The 15,068-nt window shown below is 36.6% G+C and overlaps 2 protein-coding genes across 3 annotated transcripts; one reads left to right on the top strand and one right to left on the bottom strand.

Annotated features, from left to right (window-relative positions):
* The first annotated feature begins 749 nt into the window (after nt 1-749).
* LOC123699683 (dynein regulatory complex subunit 7-like) lies at nt 750-7,463 on the top strand. The gene is made up of 12 exons (XM_045646692.1): nt 750-938; nt 1,302-1,463; nt 1,777-1,962; nt 2,227-2,437; nt 2,679-2,826; nt 3,049-3,158; nt 3,672-3,819; nt 4,124-4,400; nt 4,812-5,033; nt 5,302-5,511; nt 6,055-6,146; nt 7,251-7,463. Exons 1-12 carry the CDS (start codon nt 756-758, stop codon nt 7,405-7,407), a joined length of 2,106 nt encoding a protein of 701 aa, XP_045502648.1. The 5' UTR covers nt 750-755; the 3' UTR covers nt 7,408-7,463.
* Nucleotides 7,464-7,796: 333 nt separating this feature from the next.
* LOC123699675 (FERM domain-containing protein 8) lies at nt 7,797-14,860 on the bottom strand. Of its 2 annotated transcripts, none has more exons than XM_045646680.1 (11): nt 14,663-14,860; nt 14,098-14,327; nt 13,342-13,467; nt 12,674-12,913; nt 12,180-12,345; nt 11,336-11,497; nt 10,788-10,973; nt 9,801-9,930; nt 8,830-8,970; nt 8,452-8,569; nt 7,797-8,142 (listed from the first exon to the last, which is right to left on the bottom strand). In XM_045646680.1, the coding sequence occupies exons 1-11, from the start codon at nt 14,791-14,793 to the stop codon at nt 7,958-7,960; spliced, it is 1,815 nt and encodes a 604-aa protein (XP_045502636.1). In that variant the 5' UTR covers nt 14,794-14,860; the 3' UTR covers nt 7,797-7,957. The 2 variants fall into 2 exon arrangements, with proteins under 2 accessions (XP_045502636.1, XP_045502637.1); XM_045646681.1 differs by having other exon boundaries at nt 14,098-14,312.
* Between the last annotated feature and the right edge of the window lie 208 nt (nt 14,861-15,068).

The raw sequence follows: 15,068 nt of genomic DNA, 5'->3' as shown, positions 1-15,068 counted from the left end.
AGCATATATCAGCAAGTACAATTATAGGGACTCAAATAATAAATAATAATGCATTTTTATTTCCATATCCTTCTTTTGTTTCAGTGAATTAAATAAAATAAAGAAAATAAGCCAACCAGACGTCAATTTATATTTCACCAACTGAATATTACGTTCAAAATACCCCTGAAATATAATTTCCAGATGTTTCATTCAAGGCTTGAGTTATGGGTTACGGCATCATTAACACCTTCCATCATCTCACATTCTAAATGTATTAATAAGATACATTTTGAAATCAGCGCCATCTATATCACTGACGAGGAACTATTTCTTGTAGAGGCCGTAGCATAGGCAGTCGTAGGCGGTGTAGCGAACTACTGCAGTGGCACTTTTATACAAAAGTAGTTCCTTGTGTTGCGTTCCGAGGGCGTGATGTCAAAAAATAATACGTATTTTTCATGAATTCATGAGAGTTCAAGAAGATGAAGATTTGTTATTTGCATTATTTTTAAATTTTAATGGTTATTCAGAGTAAACTCGACAAGGCGTTGCCAATGACGGTAAAATAAGCTGTGCTCTTATATTTTACAAATAACTTCTACGTGTAAATCGTTTCTATTGATCTGGCACCGTTGAATCAAGAGCCTAGGGAACTAATTAATCAATTTATTTCACCAGATGGCTGCGAAATTTATGCAGTTTAATAATATGTTCAAAAAGCTCTACAGACTCTATCGATAAAGCTATTTATAAATTTCCAGCCCGAGCGACTAATGTCCCCGTACACGGCGATAATCCGCCGCAGCGGCAACCCGTTCGAGCTGGCCCACGTGCTTGTCTCTTGGCTGGCTGGAGCGGGCTATGATGCGTACGTGGCCGTCGGCTGTGCGACGCAGGACGTGTGCCTAGCGGTGCGGTACCGTACAGATTGCCCGGAGATACCGGACGAGAGTGAGGTAGTTGATTATGTATAATTGATGTTGCAATGTTGAAGAAATTTTAGACAAACTGCTCAGCATACCATATTTCCTGAAAAAAGCTCCGGATGTTGACAATTGTTAATTTGTGACAACAATTGTTAATTTGTGTGAGACTCAAATACACACATATTTGTATGTATTGTTCCACTAACACAATTACAGTTTCAAATTGGAATGAGCATCTTTTTGAAGTCGTTTGAAATTTTTTCAGTAGAACTGCACTTCACTTTGCAGCACACGCTAAAAATAAAATTTCCTACTGTTCCTAGTATTTAATAAGAAAAAGAACATTTCTCTATTACTTCGGTACCTGGATATCACAATATAATCACTTTTTAGGTGATAGAAGAACCGGCACCGCCAGATGAAGAGCCTCGGTACCGTCTCGTGCCTATACCAGACATGACGTCCAAGTATTGCAGGGAAATGGACAGGAAGGAAGCGGAGAGGAAACAGGCTGCTTTGGACAAAATTGAAAATGAACGGTTGAGGAAAATTGCGGTACAAACCTCTAATATTAGGAAGACAAAACATTGTGTATATCGCGTTATCATTAGGGAGATGAGAACTATAATTGAGTATCTCTCTTACACTTCATCATATCGTAGAATGCTTAACTTTGATATTATTACTTTGTATAATGTATTTTAATTCATATAACTCTTCGTCTTTTGTAAAGTTATAGATAGAGCTTTATAATTTATATCTACAATAATTTGTTAAAAAAAACGATGTGTGGCACTCGGGGACTGCCGCGGTAAAGCTATTGCATGCTATGCCTCATAAAAACACATGTTACTAATTATTTTTTCAGGAATTAGAGAAACCACCGTCAGATGAAATTGACGGTTGGCGTACGCACGCCTGGGTGCTCGTGTTACCAGGTTTCCGGGGGGTGGAGGAGCCGTTCTTCATTGAGCCCAGCGAGGGGAACAGCTACCCCGTGGGGGCGCCGCAGTACCAATTCCTGGATAGTGTTTATAATCATGAAAATTATTATGTGAGTATGATATGAATGATATCTGATGGCATCGAAAACATCAACTAGTAGCCACTGTTCAACTGATCATCTCTATAAGAAATACATTAATAATGTAATCAAATGTTGACTTGCATTTATATAATTCTATTATTTGTATGCGGATAGATTTTTTTTTAGAAATTAAAGACTTTTGGCGGATTTAAAAAGCAGAATATAATATTAACGAAGGCATTTTAATAGTCGTCATGTTTTACATTTTAGCATTCATTCGTTTTAATGCAGGTGAACCTCCAAAATTGCGACAACGGATTAGGCACCCTGAACTACGATTTAGGTGACCTCAGCTGCTGGGAACATCTCCTCGCTGGTGAACCGTACTTCCGCCGTCAACTTGTTGGCATAGATTTAGCTGATAAGAAAACTGCCTTCGAAACGGAAAAGCATTTGGATGTTCCAGCTAGTTGGGTTGAAAAATTGGATATTACCGCAGATGGTATGGCGATTGTGCTTACCTAATGACCTGGTAAACTTATGTATCACTATATTGTATCTATCATGTTTTGTGTCGAATAATAGTTTATGTTCTGAAGATAAAAAATAGCCAAATCGGTACAGCAATTCTTGAGTTTTAACAATACATACCAACAGCAATTCGTCTATAGATTGCATTTATTTAAAAAAAAAATATATTTTTATCTTTTATTGCATTTTTAATGCCTTATTTTCTCTCCTAGATTTTGAACAGCGTTATCCCGGCAGTCACAAGGTGATACATTATAAGAAGGTTCTGTTGGAGAAATTTTCGCCTTACTCTCAAAGGGACGGTATTATCAAGAGGATCAAGATTTTTGACGATTACGCACTTACCGTTCCTTTATTGACGTAATTTTATTATTCAAATTATTTTCATACTTAACTATTAAGTTCAAAAAACTTTAAAGCGTTAAATTGACGTATACTCTCCTGGATTTTTTTGACGTAACTACAGAAGCATTGTAGATTAATTTTTGTGATTTCCAAAGCAATGCCCCTATAAAATTTACCGAGTATTATATTTTTATTTGTAATTCTTACAAAAACATGGAGCTGCCTTATTGTTTTCAGATACGAATGGTATAAAAATAGAGTTGATAAAATGGAAATTATGAGGATGGATCATGTGAAACGAGAAGTGAGAGAAATGTTCGGTGTTGGGAGAAGTGACCATTTATTGAGTTAGTATTTTATCTACGTACAGAAAATACTGTAATGATGTAACTAATATGTATTATCATTAGCAAAGACAGATAAAGATAGAATATACAGAATAAATTGCGCATTCATCATCATGGGTGTTATCCACGATATTTTTACACTTCATAGTGGGATGCTATTTTATTTCAGACTAGCTTCCGCCCACGACTTTGTCCGTGCATCCCCGTTTTTCCCCGTTCCCGCAAGAATTTCGGGAAATCCTTTATTAGGGGACGCCTACGTTATGACATCTACCTGCATGCCAAATTTCAGCCCGATACGTCCAGTGGTTTGGGCTGTGCGTTGATAGATCACTATATCAGTCACCTTTGAGTTTTATATATATAGATTACTTAGGCACTAAGATGAAATCTTCATTTTAATAATATTTACATCTCAACTTTAAATCAACTGAAAGTTCACTAACTTTCTCTATCTATCCATTCTTAGATGACAAAGTTCTTTTTGAAGACTACTTGTACTAATTATTTCAGAACACGAATATTCCTTGGACGCCCCACTTGTATCGGTAGAGGGAGTCAGGACGCTAGAATTCAACTACTACGCCAGAATTGATCATCTAACAAAACTGGTGTGCACGCCGACTACTTTTGATGAATATTATACGGATAGATCTGACAGGTAGGTACTTAGTGCATTATTATTAATTATTCTGAAGGAAAATCTCAATGTGGGCAGTTTTGTTGCTGATATTGTTTTAATTTGACTTCGAATAAAATAGCAGTAAGTAGTAGACTATTAATTAACAAAAGGAAAAATGTTTAATTGATTTTCCTGAAATAAGTAAAGTATACCTAACTGAAATAAGTAAGACATAATTAAGTATAAAGACAAGGATTAAAATTGTGAGGCACTTAACCTTCATGAGTGTAAATGCCGACTGCTTCTTTACCTTTTTATTATTTATGTACATTTGTTCTTTCAGACTAGAAACCCGCTTCATAATATACAGTGAACCAACTAAAGCGGAACCGAAACGTCAAGTAAAAGACATTGTAGAGACATATTCTCGAAATAACGATATTCCAGCTAAAGAGGACATCTGGAAGAAAATCTTCCACATTCCAGAAGAAACTATTGAATTACTCTATCATTACGCGTACAACTTTGTCACGAATAATACTAGATTTTTCCAGAAACCCAACCTCGCTGAGACAGGTGGGAAAATCCTATTCTATCCGGATAAAACTTCTGGATACATAGTAAGTGTCTTGAAACAAAATATTAATTAATAAAAGTTATAAATACAAATGTATATTGATGACTACTTATTTCCCTAGAACCCTTCCATAAGCGTGCATTTTGCCTCTCTACTAGGTGCGATAAAAAGAGTAAGAGAGCTGTAATAGCAAACAGCTCTCTTACTCTTCTTTCTAGATAAGCTTTTATAGATCACTATATATAAATAACCTTTGTCATTTGCATTATTTTCGCATGTTTGATTGTCTTTGCAGTATTATCATTACCCATTGAGCCCCGAGCGGCCCGATCGGGCCACGACACAATAGATTTTCTATTGTGTCTGTGATTCCGGGGGCTGAGTTATTAAATTAACCCGTAGAAATTGATTTAATTTTTCATTCTCACTCGTCATAAAAAACTTATCATCACAGGCCGATCCATGTGCCAAACCACCTCGACCCCTAGACGTGTACTACGCGCTCTGTGACAACATGGAGTGGGAACACAAGACCAGGAAACACATCCGTGACAGAGAGACGGACATTAATGGCTACCTGAAAACGCGCCACAAGGAACTCACGGAGCCTCTGTTGTTTGTAGCGTTGTTTGATACGGAGAGAAATGAAGCTGCCAAAAAGGGGTGGAAGGAACAGGTATTTATTAATTTTGTTAAGTAGTTGGTTATTAATACTGAATTTTATTAATCTCTTTGTTAGACTTCTTAGTTAAGGACTGAAATTGATATTTTCAAATGTATTTACAAAAGAGGATTCTTATAATAACGATGATAAAGTTGTTGTTTTTAATTGCAGTAAAACCTATACAAAAACATATACATACTTAGTTATGTGTACGGTCACATGTAGGATATACCTATAGGTATAACCAAAATTCAGTATTGTTTTCATTACACATTTTTAGGAAGCTCAAAAAGCAGAAGTAACAGAAAGAGAAAAAGAAGCGGAAATTGATCCTTTGGCACCATATTTAGCTCGCATGTTTGGATCGGGCCACGGCACGGGTGCTCCAATTACAATCAAGGAAGCCACACTAATACGGGAACAATGTATTAACGATTTTAGAGCCAAGCAACTTGCGAGACAAAATCTCGTTCAAGAAAGGTTTGATAAGGTACCTAATACCTATTCTTTAATTATTTTAAACTAAAGTGCCTACATACGTTTCTGTTATCGTAATTTTTATCATGGATAATTTGACGATAAATTTATCAAATTTGTAAGAGCTAGCGCGTAAGAGCAACTTTTGTCTCCGCAAGTATTTTGTCTCTCCCATCAACTCTATGGGGAGTTGCGTCGCTACGTGCGCGCACTTTCTTACTAGACCATAGAGTTGATGCGAGAGACAAAATAGTTGCGGAGACAAAAGTTGCTCTTACGCGCTAGCTCTAAGTTTTTACCAAAGAGAATACAAATACTACGTAAGAAATACTACGTATACTACGTACGTGGTTTTTACCATGGTGTTATTAAATAAATAAAATTATAACGAGTGTAAAATATTATTAGCCTATAGGTGTCTCTCAAGGTAGAGACTTAGGACCTCTATTATATCTAACTTTCATGATTCCTACTTAATTATTTTAAGCGAGTTATTAGGTAATCTGATATTTATGACCTTTATGACAATGTATGTGTTTTTGTATATTATTTTCAGTTGAACAGCGAGTATAAAGCAAAGCGCTTATGGTATTTAGCTAATCAATTTATTTTGACGCCTGAGAAGGAAAGCGTTTATTTCGCTGCAAGGTAACTAAAAAACATATATAGGTAAACCAGAATCTGATGGCAATTAGGGAAATCAAAATTTTGAGTGTGCAACCCTAGGGAAAATGGACTGAACGATCTTGATACTGCTTATTTTTTAGTTTGTTCTCAATATCATTAGTCACATTACATAAGTGGACAATACTGTACTTAATAATGAGATATCCACTTAATATTATGTAGGTACATACTTACATGTACGTTTAATATTATACATATTACTTTTATACAGGTAATACATATTATTATATTATTTACATATACCTATATTTGTATATTCATTATCATTATGCCATGTAAAAATATCGATGTTATAACGATAGAAAACTAGACTGCTTATAATTTTTTATAAAATAAAATAAAAATAAAATAAAACTATGTTTATTTTCGTAAGTATTAACAGATACACACATTATAAAATTGACTTGGACAGCTTGGACTTGATGAATAGCCGTATTGGAAACTCCTGTAATAAGTTTTCATAAAATTATATTCAACAAACAATATTATAGTTAGTTACCTACATATAATATTTTTTAATTGAAAGTATCAAAGCGGGTAAGTCCAATTTACCAATAAAATCTTCTAAATTGAAAATTGTGATGTGTTTGACCCTTCTTCATCAAATATTTTTCTATACACATTATAAACAACACCTCTTGCTTGTGATCACAGCGGCTTTTTCGACATTTTCGAAGATTTTTTAGACAAAATCCTAAAAATTATTTATCAACTGCAAAAAAGACAAATAATTTGACAACCAATTTGATAGTTGTCAAATAAGTTGCCACATGAAAATCTTTTATTTCTTAAATATAAATATGCCATCAGATTCTGGTAGACCTATATTATTTCCATTTTCTAAATTATCACTTTTTAAAACCTTTTTAGTCTTGTGTTTTGTCAAGATCGTTATTTTTTTGCGATGAACTTATCTTTTCTGTGATTTAATTTATTTCCAAATCATGTTAGCTACCTAGACTTGACTGACCTATTTAATAAATAAATTCCCAATTAATAGATAATATGTAATATGCTATTGCCAATAGTAGATAGTAGTCGTAATTGAGTATTTATTTATTTCAGTGCCGAGTTAGCGTTCAAAGTACACACACTAGAAGTACGTTTGACGAGACACAAGGACTTGTCGGCTCCGAGATATCAAATACTGGAAGAATATTTGGAGAAACATCCCTTGCTCAAGGAATACAACCGAATGCGACATTATTACCGAATGAAATGATGTTATTTATATGTAGAATAGATGTTTTAGAAATAAATTGGTTTATGACTCGTTATCAACAATGTGTTTATTTTTTATCACATCAAAAAAATCTGGTTGTTAGATGGATGGATTTGTGCTATTCCTTCATAGCACATCTTCTCTCGCACTGCTTCGTAACAGTACAGTGCAAACGGTTACATCGCTTCATAACATAGGAAGCTATTTTTCATTTTCGTAACATAGCTGCATAGCACATTTTCACTATCACTTCATATCAAATTAAGATTGAGAAAATAAAAAACAGAGAACATTTCAAATAGTTTAATGTTTGGGTAGGATCCAATATGGTGGCGGGTGGTGTATCACCGTGGACCAGTCACCCGCACCCCCCAACAGGTTGCTGCGACCGTCGTGCGTTGCGAGCGCGAGTCGAGAGTTTATTCGCTAGATGTTGAGCCATTTTATATGTAGTATCTATTTAATCTGTGATTTTTATTTTTTTTATTTTGCTCTGTTTGTATCAACATTTCGGAAAATAGTAAATAAAACAACGTTCGTCTCAAATAATTTAATGTTTGGGTAGGATCCAAGATGGCTGGGGGTGGTGTATCCCCGTGGACCAGTCGCCCGCGCCCCCCAGCAGGTTGCCGCGCCCGTCGTGCGTTGCGAGCGCTAGTCGGGAGAGTTTGTTCGCTAGACGACGTTGGGGGGAGTCCGGGCGGGAGAGGGGGGGTAGGGATATGCTGCCTGAGTCTGGAAATATAAGAAATACACTTTGTGTGTTAATATGTTAATTTATTATGTTACTATTCATTATGTTAATACAATAAAAAAGATTACATGTTGATATTTAACGCATAAAGATGCAGATAACTTTTGAATTTTTTTTTCTTTTTCCAATTAGTCTTATTCTGCTTCAAATTTTAAATAAACAGAATAATTGTTTCATTATTAAGGTGCTTGCTTTATCTTGATACTTCTCATAGAAGCGGCCATTGTTCTTTGTCTTTGTCGTAATAAATAATCTGGTAATACTTAAATAATTTTCTTAGCATTACTTACCAGAATGATAGTCATAATTAGCGTGATCACTGGGTGTCTCTTGACCCAGTCGCTTTCTGTATTCTCCCGCGAAATGCTCTATAAGTGTGTCCATCATTACCGCTTGTTTTGAGAACACCTACAAAATAAATATTTCTAATTACATACATTAACTTCAGTTTCAAAAAAATATGATAAAGTACTGCTTGGTTTTGATAAAAATCTTCAGAATAAAATGTGCATTATGCAAAGGATTCAGGATAAGAAAAAAAATATTATTAAGCAAAAAAAAACATTAAGAAGAAAATACCTTTCCCATAAATTTTAGTATTATAGCAAAAGAAAACTATTATAAAGGTATCTTTTGACACATTTTAATGAACCTTCCTATATACATACCTGTAATATCTTAGATACCCGCAGACCATTTTCCACCACCATGAACTGCAGGAACAAGCATGGGAGACAGTCTTCATTGTCGTCTGATGGTAGACCGATATCCCAGGATAGCTCCTCATATAGCAGACCCAGTAATACCGTCTATAAAAGAAAATTATTTAATGAAATATCAAATTTTTATCAAAAAATATGGTACCTAAAGAAATAAAATTAATATGAAATATTGTTGTTTTACAATATTTAGGATTAAATTTTCATTCATGCTCATGTTCACGCTCATGCTCATGTCCATGCCCATGCTTATGCTCAAGTCCATGACCATGCTTATGCCCATGCTCATGCCATGCCCATGCTTATGCCCATGCTCATGCCATGCCCATGCTTATGCCCATGCTCATGCCATGCCCATGCTTATGCCCATGCTCATGCCATGCCCATGCTTATGCCCATGCTCATGCTCATGCCCATGCCCATGCTCATGCCCATGCCATGCTCATGCCCATGCCCATGCTCATGCTCACTTTGGCTTACCTAAATATGTAAGTGTATATATACTTCCATATTCCACTTTCAAGGTACGCTAACTTGTGAAGCAATTTTACCGCAAATTACAGGAAGACAAAAATAAAACACACACACATGACACATTGATTAATCTAGACACATGCTATGAGTTAAGATTTAATCCAGGTTTTAAATTATCACTCGGCCGCATTGAGAAAAGAAAAAATATTGACCACTAGAATGTTTCTACCGTCTAAATTAAAAAAAGAGCGTGTGCCAAGCACACGTGTCAGAAGTGAAACTTCTTTGGCAAGATTCAAAGTTATCAAAATCGTCGCCTTACTACATGACTATATTGTCATGGCCCGATCTTGAGGCTTGAAATTTTATTCTCAACAAGTCTAAAGAAATTTCACTTCAAAAATGTATAACATTTTCTATAGAATTCTGTTTATTCTAATACTCACACTTTCAGTGTCGTCAATAACATAAACTCCATTGGAATTAACAGCGACCAGAACTGGTATATCTTCGTGGGTTAATAAGCTGGTTAGACTTCGTACTGGCTGTTCTATTTGACCTTGGAAGAATGCAGCGCTGGAAAATGACTTCTATTATTTGGACAGAAGGTTTATTTTCATATAATTGTTAGCGTTAACAGTGTACGGATAATGTACGGATAGCGTGGACAGTGTGCGGATAATGGATAGCGTGGACAATGTGCGCATAATGTATAGATAGCGTGGACACTGGACAGTGTGCAGATAATTGCTAGCGTGGACAGTGTGCGCATAATGTACAGATAGCGTGGACAGTGTGCGCATAATGTATAGATAGCGTGGACACTGGACAGTGTGCAGACAATGGCTAGCGTGGACAGTGTGCGCATAATGTACAGATAGCGTGGACAGTGTGCGCATAATGTATAGATAGCGTGGACACTGGACAGTGTGCAGATAATGGCTAGCGTGGACAGTGTGCGCATAATGTACAGATAGCGTGGACAGTGTGTGCATAATGCATAGATAGCGTGGACACTGGACAGTGTGCAGATAATGGCTAGCGTGGACAGTGTGCGCATAATGTACAGATAGCGTGGACAGTGTGTGCATAATACATAGATAGCGTGGACACTGGACAGGGTGCAGATAATGGCTAGCGTGGACAGTGTGCGCATAATGTACAGATAGCGTGGACAGTGTGCGCATAATGCATAGATAGCGTGGACACTGGACAGTGTGCAGATAATGGCTAGCGTGGACAGTGTGCGCATAATGTACAGATCACGTGGACAGTGTGCGCATAATGCAGAGATAGCGTGGACAGTGTGCGCATAATGTATAGATAGCGTGGACATCGGAAAGTGTGCAGATAATGGATAGCGTGGACAGTGTGCGGATAATGTATGAATAATGTTTGAAATGACAATTTATGGGTAATGTATAGTTTCTTACCCATACGTAGGCAGTGTTCTAGTATGTGCCAAGTATTTATGCCTCAGTTTCCGTGGCGGAGCTGCTGGTGGTCGTTGAGCCTGTTCCAACAACTTGGCTTCTGGACTTCCCTTACGACCGGCGGGCAATAGACGCGCCCAACGACCGGACCGCGCGTGTTTCGGTAGATATTTGTCTTGGTTTTCCCTGTTAATAATTACGTAATACATAATTAAGGAAACATCTGTCGCCGTCATCTCGGTAGATTCCGCTAATTAGTTGGACGTTAAGTGACAAGTGGCCTAATCATGTAATTGAATGTTGGCATACAATGAACGCGCTATTCATTCAATCGAATAGCAGATTCAACAACATATCGATGAACTGGGATAACATTAATGATGCCATGATATTTTTGGTCCAATTTAGTGAACGAAATTTATTCTACAAACTTCGTGGTCATCCAATGATTAAAATGTGAGTGTTTTTCCATCACATACGACAAAATCTGAATATATTTACTCAATGTTATGTATGAATATTGTGTGTAAGTACCAAAAGCAGCTCACCTAAAGAACTTAGCGGTATGTCGATGTGGGTCATAGGGTCCAAGTTGTATGCGCGCTTGAAGACCGCCCAGCATCAGGGCCTGTGCGCTCTCTAAGGGATACCGCCCTGTGACCACGTTATGACGGGCTTCTTCGTATAACAACTCTTGGATACGGGAATCCCTGAACATAATAAAATCTATACTTAATATTATAAAGCTGAAGAGTTTGTTTGTTTGAACGCGCTAATCTCGGGAACTACTGGTCCGATTTGAAAAATTCTTTCGGTGTTAGATAGCCCATTTATCGCGGAAGGCTATAGGCTATATTATATCATCTCGCTAAGACCAACATAATTGGAGCACTGTAACCGCAGAGTTCAGCTAGTAAAGCATAAAAACCGGAGACGGACCGTGCCCCGTCCGAGAAACAAATGGAACAATATCCATACACATTTCAACGCCATGCCCTGTTCGAGCCACGGTCAGGTATAAATGACTTACAAGAAGTACTTATACAATAAAGTTTGATCGAGCCCCGGACTGGCACGTCTGGCTGGTACGGCCCGGTCGCGACATAGTGAAGCGTAAATCATCCTTAAAATGAATAAAAGAGCGTGTGTGCCAAGCACACATGTCAGAAGTGAAACTGCTTTGACTAAATTCAAAGATACCAAAATCGTCGCCTTACCTCCATGAAAGACGGTATTGCCATGACGCGACCGTGAAATTTTACTCTCAACGCGCATAAGAAGTTTCACTTCAATAATAATTAAGGATCATTGATGATAATAATTTTAGAGACAAAAAAAAAACATAAAAAATAGATTTATCATCTAACAGCAAACTAATCGATTTATACTCACTTTATTCCCTCTTCCAAATGCTTCGGAAAGAACACATTCCTCTGCAGCCTCAGTGCTGGTTGGTCTCTAGATCGCCGGGACTCAGACGCGTGGCCGTACCGTTGGACCAACTTCTGCCAACCAGCCCATATCTTCCAAGGGCAATGGTGGGGCTTTAATTGGATTTCTGGAATAATAATACAAATGTTTAAAAAGAACACATTTTTTAAAGAAAAAATTTGATCACGAGTTGGGTTTCGAACCCGCTTCCTTCCGGGGCATCGCTATTCCGGGACGACCTTGCCACCCGTGAAATGTTACGATCGAATCCCGCCTCGTGATCGAATTCATAATTAATTATATTTATAAAGCATTTGATTGGTAAAAAACGAAAATATAAAAGTTTTAAACACGTTTAAAATTTTCCAGATATCAAGAAGGATTAATACAATATATAATTAAGGAATTCATTACGATCTGCCATATTTATTTCAGGCATTTCATAACCAACATACCTAACAAAGGACTGCACATCCACAACGCGAACACATTAGCAGCGAGATTCCTTACACTGGGTGTATTTAACCCCAACTCCTCAGCGGAAAGTACAGCGCTGAGAAACCTAGCTGTTGTCACACAAGATGGCACTTCTTCTGAACTCATCTCCACCATTACAGCCACTCGTGACATTAGATACACGCATGTTACTGGGTTTGAGGTACCCGTCGACGATGATGCAGTACTACCTGATGATCCTGCGAATAAATTGTTGGATCAATTTCTCACTGAAATATATTTTGATTTTGATAGTAAAAGCTGTTAAACGGTAACTATAGGTACACGTTTTCTATCGACTATATATATTTAAGTGTGTGTAGTAAACTATTTATAGCTATTATTTAAAATTTTCCCTATTCGTTTGTCCTACACTGCTTTAAATTTGATAATTTTTAGTTTCTCACAGAACATTCAAGCCAGAACTCATGGATATCACAAGTTATTTTATTTTGCGTTCTTTCGCGTTGAGACTTGAGAGTAAAATTTCAAGGTGGCGTCATGGCAATACCGTCACGTCATGGAAAGGTAATGATTTTGGTGTCTTTGAATCTTACCAAAGAAGTTTCACTTCTGACACGTGTGCTCGGCACACAGGCTCTTTCTTTTAATCCCTAAAATACCTCACCTGGTAGTGGTGGTGATATCGCACTAGATGAACTGCCCCCACTTGTGATGGGTTCTGTGGTACTAAAGGACCCAGCAGCTATGCTACTTGATCCTGTTTGATTTGAACAACTACTTAGGTTTGATCCTGGAAAGGAAGTATAGTGAATAAATATATTTTACTACACAGCGTAAAACAATGTGTGTGTTAAAACTAGACATCTTCAGATTATTAATTTTCAACTACCCGCATCGTTTCATTAAAATCACAGTAAAATCAAAGCACGTTTTCTCTACCCTGTTCGAATAAACGAACAAAAATCATTTTGACAATCGCGCGTGAAAAACTTCGTAACTATAAAAAATCCATTTGTAAAATGTTGGATCTAATCTTTCGAGTGGAAGCCCAATAATACAATTATCTTTTAAATATCAACAGAATTAAACAATCCATAATAATATTATAAATGCGAAAGTAACTATCTGTCTGTTACTCAATCACGCCCTAACTACTGAACCAATTTGCATGAAATTTGGTATAGAGATATTTTGATACCCGAGAAAGGACATAGGATAGTTTTTATCCCGGAAATCCCACGGGAACGGGAACTATGCGGGTTTTTCTTTGACTGCGCGGGCGATGCCGCGGGCGGAAAGCTTGTGTATTATAAATTCTTATCGCTAGTTAGCGATTAATTAAATCCAAGCAACAACAATTTTTTTTTTTGTGTTTTAACTTTACCTATTTCTTTCTTCCGAAATTCACTAAAAAACTTACCCATAACACTTTTCTCCAGTGAGTCAGAACTATTGCTCTCCTTCGAATCGGGAAGTGGCTTATGGTTATCATGTTTGTCCCACTCATTATGCCGGCCTAAAGGACTATAGGATAAGTGGGGTAACCTCTGGGAGACTGAGTATAAGTGGGCATTTACTTCTGCTTGTAGTTTCTGACTTTGCACTGAATAGTATTCCTCCCGTGATCGGAATTCGCTGGAAATTTTGAAACTATTTGAATTAATAATGATCTATTTTTTAGTTTTTTCCAAACAAACCTTGTAAATATTTTTATTTTCCTTATAAATTTTATTGTTACGAAAGCTCAAGCCATATTTTTTTTATTCCAGATCAATCGGGACAAAAACAGGGCAAAAAGCTAAATGAATGAATTAAAAATTAAAATAGCCGCAGTTCTCGTCTTCATTCTTGAATAAACTTTTAGGGTTTCATGATTCAAAACAAATGTATTTTTAAGATACCTAAGTGTTACTTAAATAATAAGATGAAATGTATGCAAAGCACAATAATTAATTAATGTTTTCATTAAATATAATATCACTTACTTGTACTGATATTCGGCTTGAATGGGATATCCACGTCGAGAGTAATCGACTGGAATAATTGTAATATAATTACCACTATTTTGTACATTAGGGCTTTCTCCGTAAGCCCCCATATCTGATTGGTGTTCCATTTATATTTTTGTCTAGTAAATTTCCATTGAAATTAAGTTCTATAACAAAACATACTGCGATAGCGAATTATTGATCGCATTTTCGCGCCATCATTTTGATTGCCAGACTGCAGGCAGCTGACTCAATAATAATTGCTAGTCACAAAATTATACATATTCAAACTGAACTAAATAATTAATGTTTGTAGATTTAAAAAAGAAGTTCGGATTGTTATAAAAATTTCTGCAATATTAGGATTGACCGTGTTGACCATTGATTTACAAATTACGTTGAA

This window comes from Colias croceus, chromosome 18 (genome assembly GCF_905220415.1).
Source record: "Colias croceus chromosome 18, ilColCroc2.1".
Classification (NCBI taxonomy): domain Eukaryota; kingdom Metazoa; phylum Arthropoda; class Insecta; order Lepidoptera; family Pieridae; genus Colias; species Colias croceus.
Note: the sequence above shows the minus strand (reverse complement) of the source record. Positions and strands in the feature narration are given on the sequence as shown.

Bases quoted from the DNA above. Each gene is read 5' to 3' on its own strand.
- LOC123699683 (XM_045646692.1), top strand. From the start codon at position 756: ATGTCCCCGTACACGGCGATAATCCGCCGCAGCGGCAACCCGTTCGAG. The intron at 939-1,301 runs GTAGTTGATTAT...ATCACTTTTTAG, and splicing joins AGATACCGGACGAGAGTGAG to GTGATAGAAGAACCGGCACC. The intron at 3,159-3,671 runs GTTAGTATTTTA...TAATTATTTCAG, and splicing joins GAGAAGTGACCATTTATTGA to AACACGAATATTCCTTGGAC.
- LOC123699675 (XM_045646680.1), bottom strand. From the start codon at position 14,793: ATGGAACACCAATCAGATATGGGGGCTTACGGAGAAAGCCCTAATGTA. The intron at 14,328-14,662 runs GTAAGTGATATT...TAATTCAAATAG, and splicing joins CAAGCCGAATATCAGTACAA to TTTCAAAATTTCCAGCGAAT. The intron at 9,931-10,787 runs GTAAGAAACTAT...GTCATTTTCCAG, and splicing joins AGAACACTGCCTACGTATGG to CGCTGCATTCTTCCAAGGTC.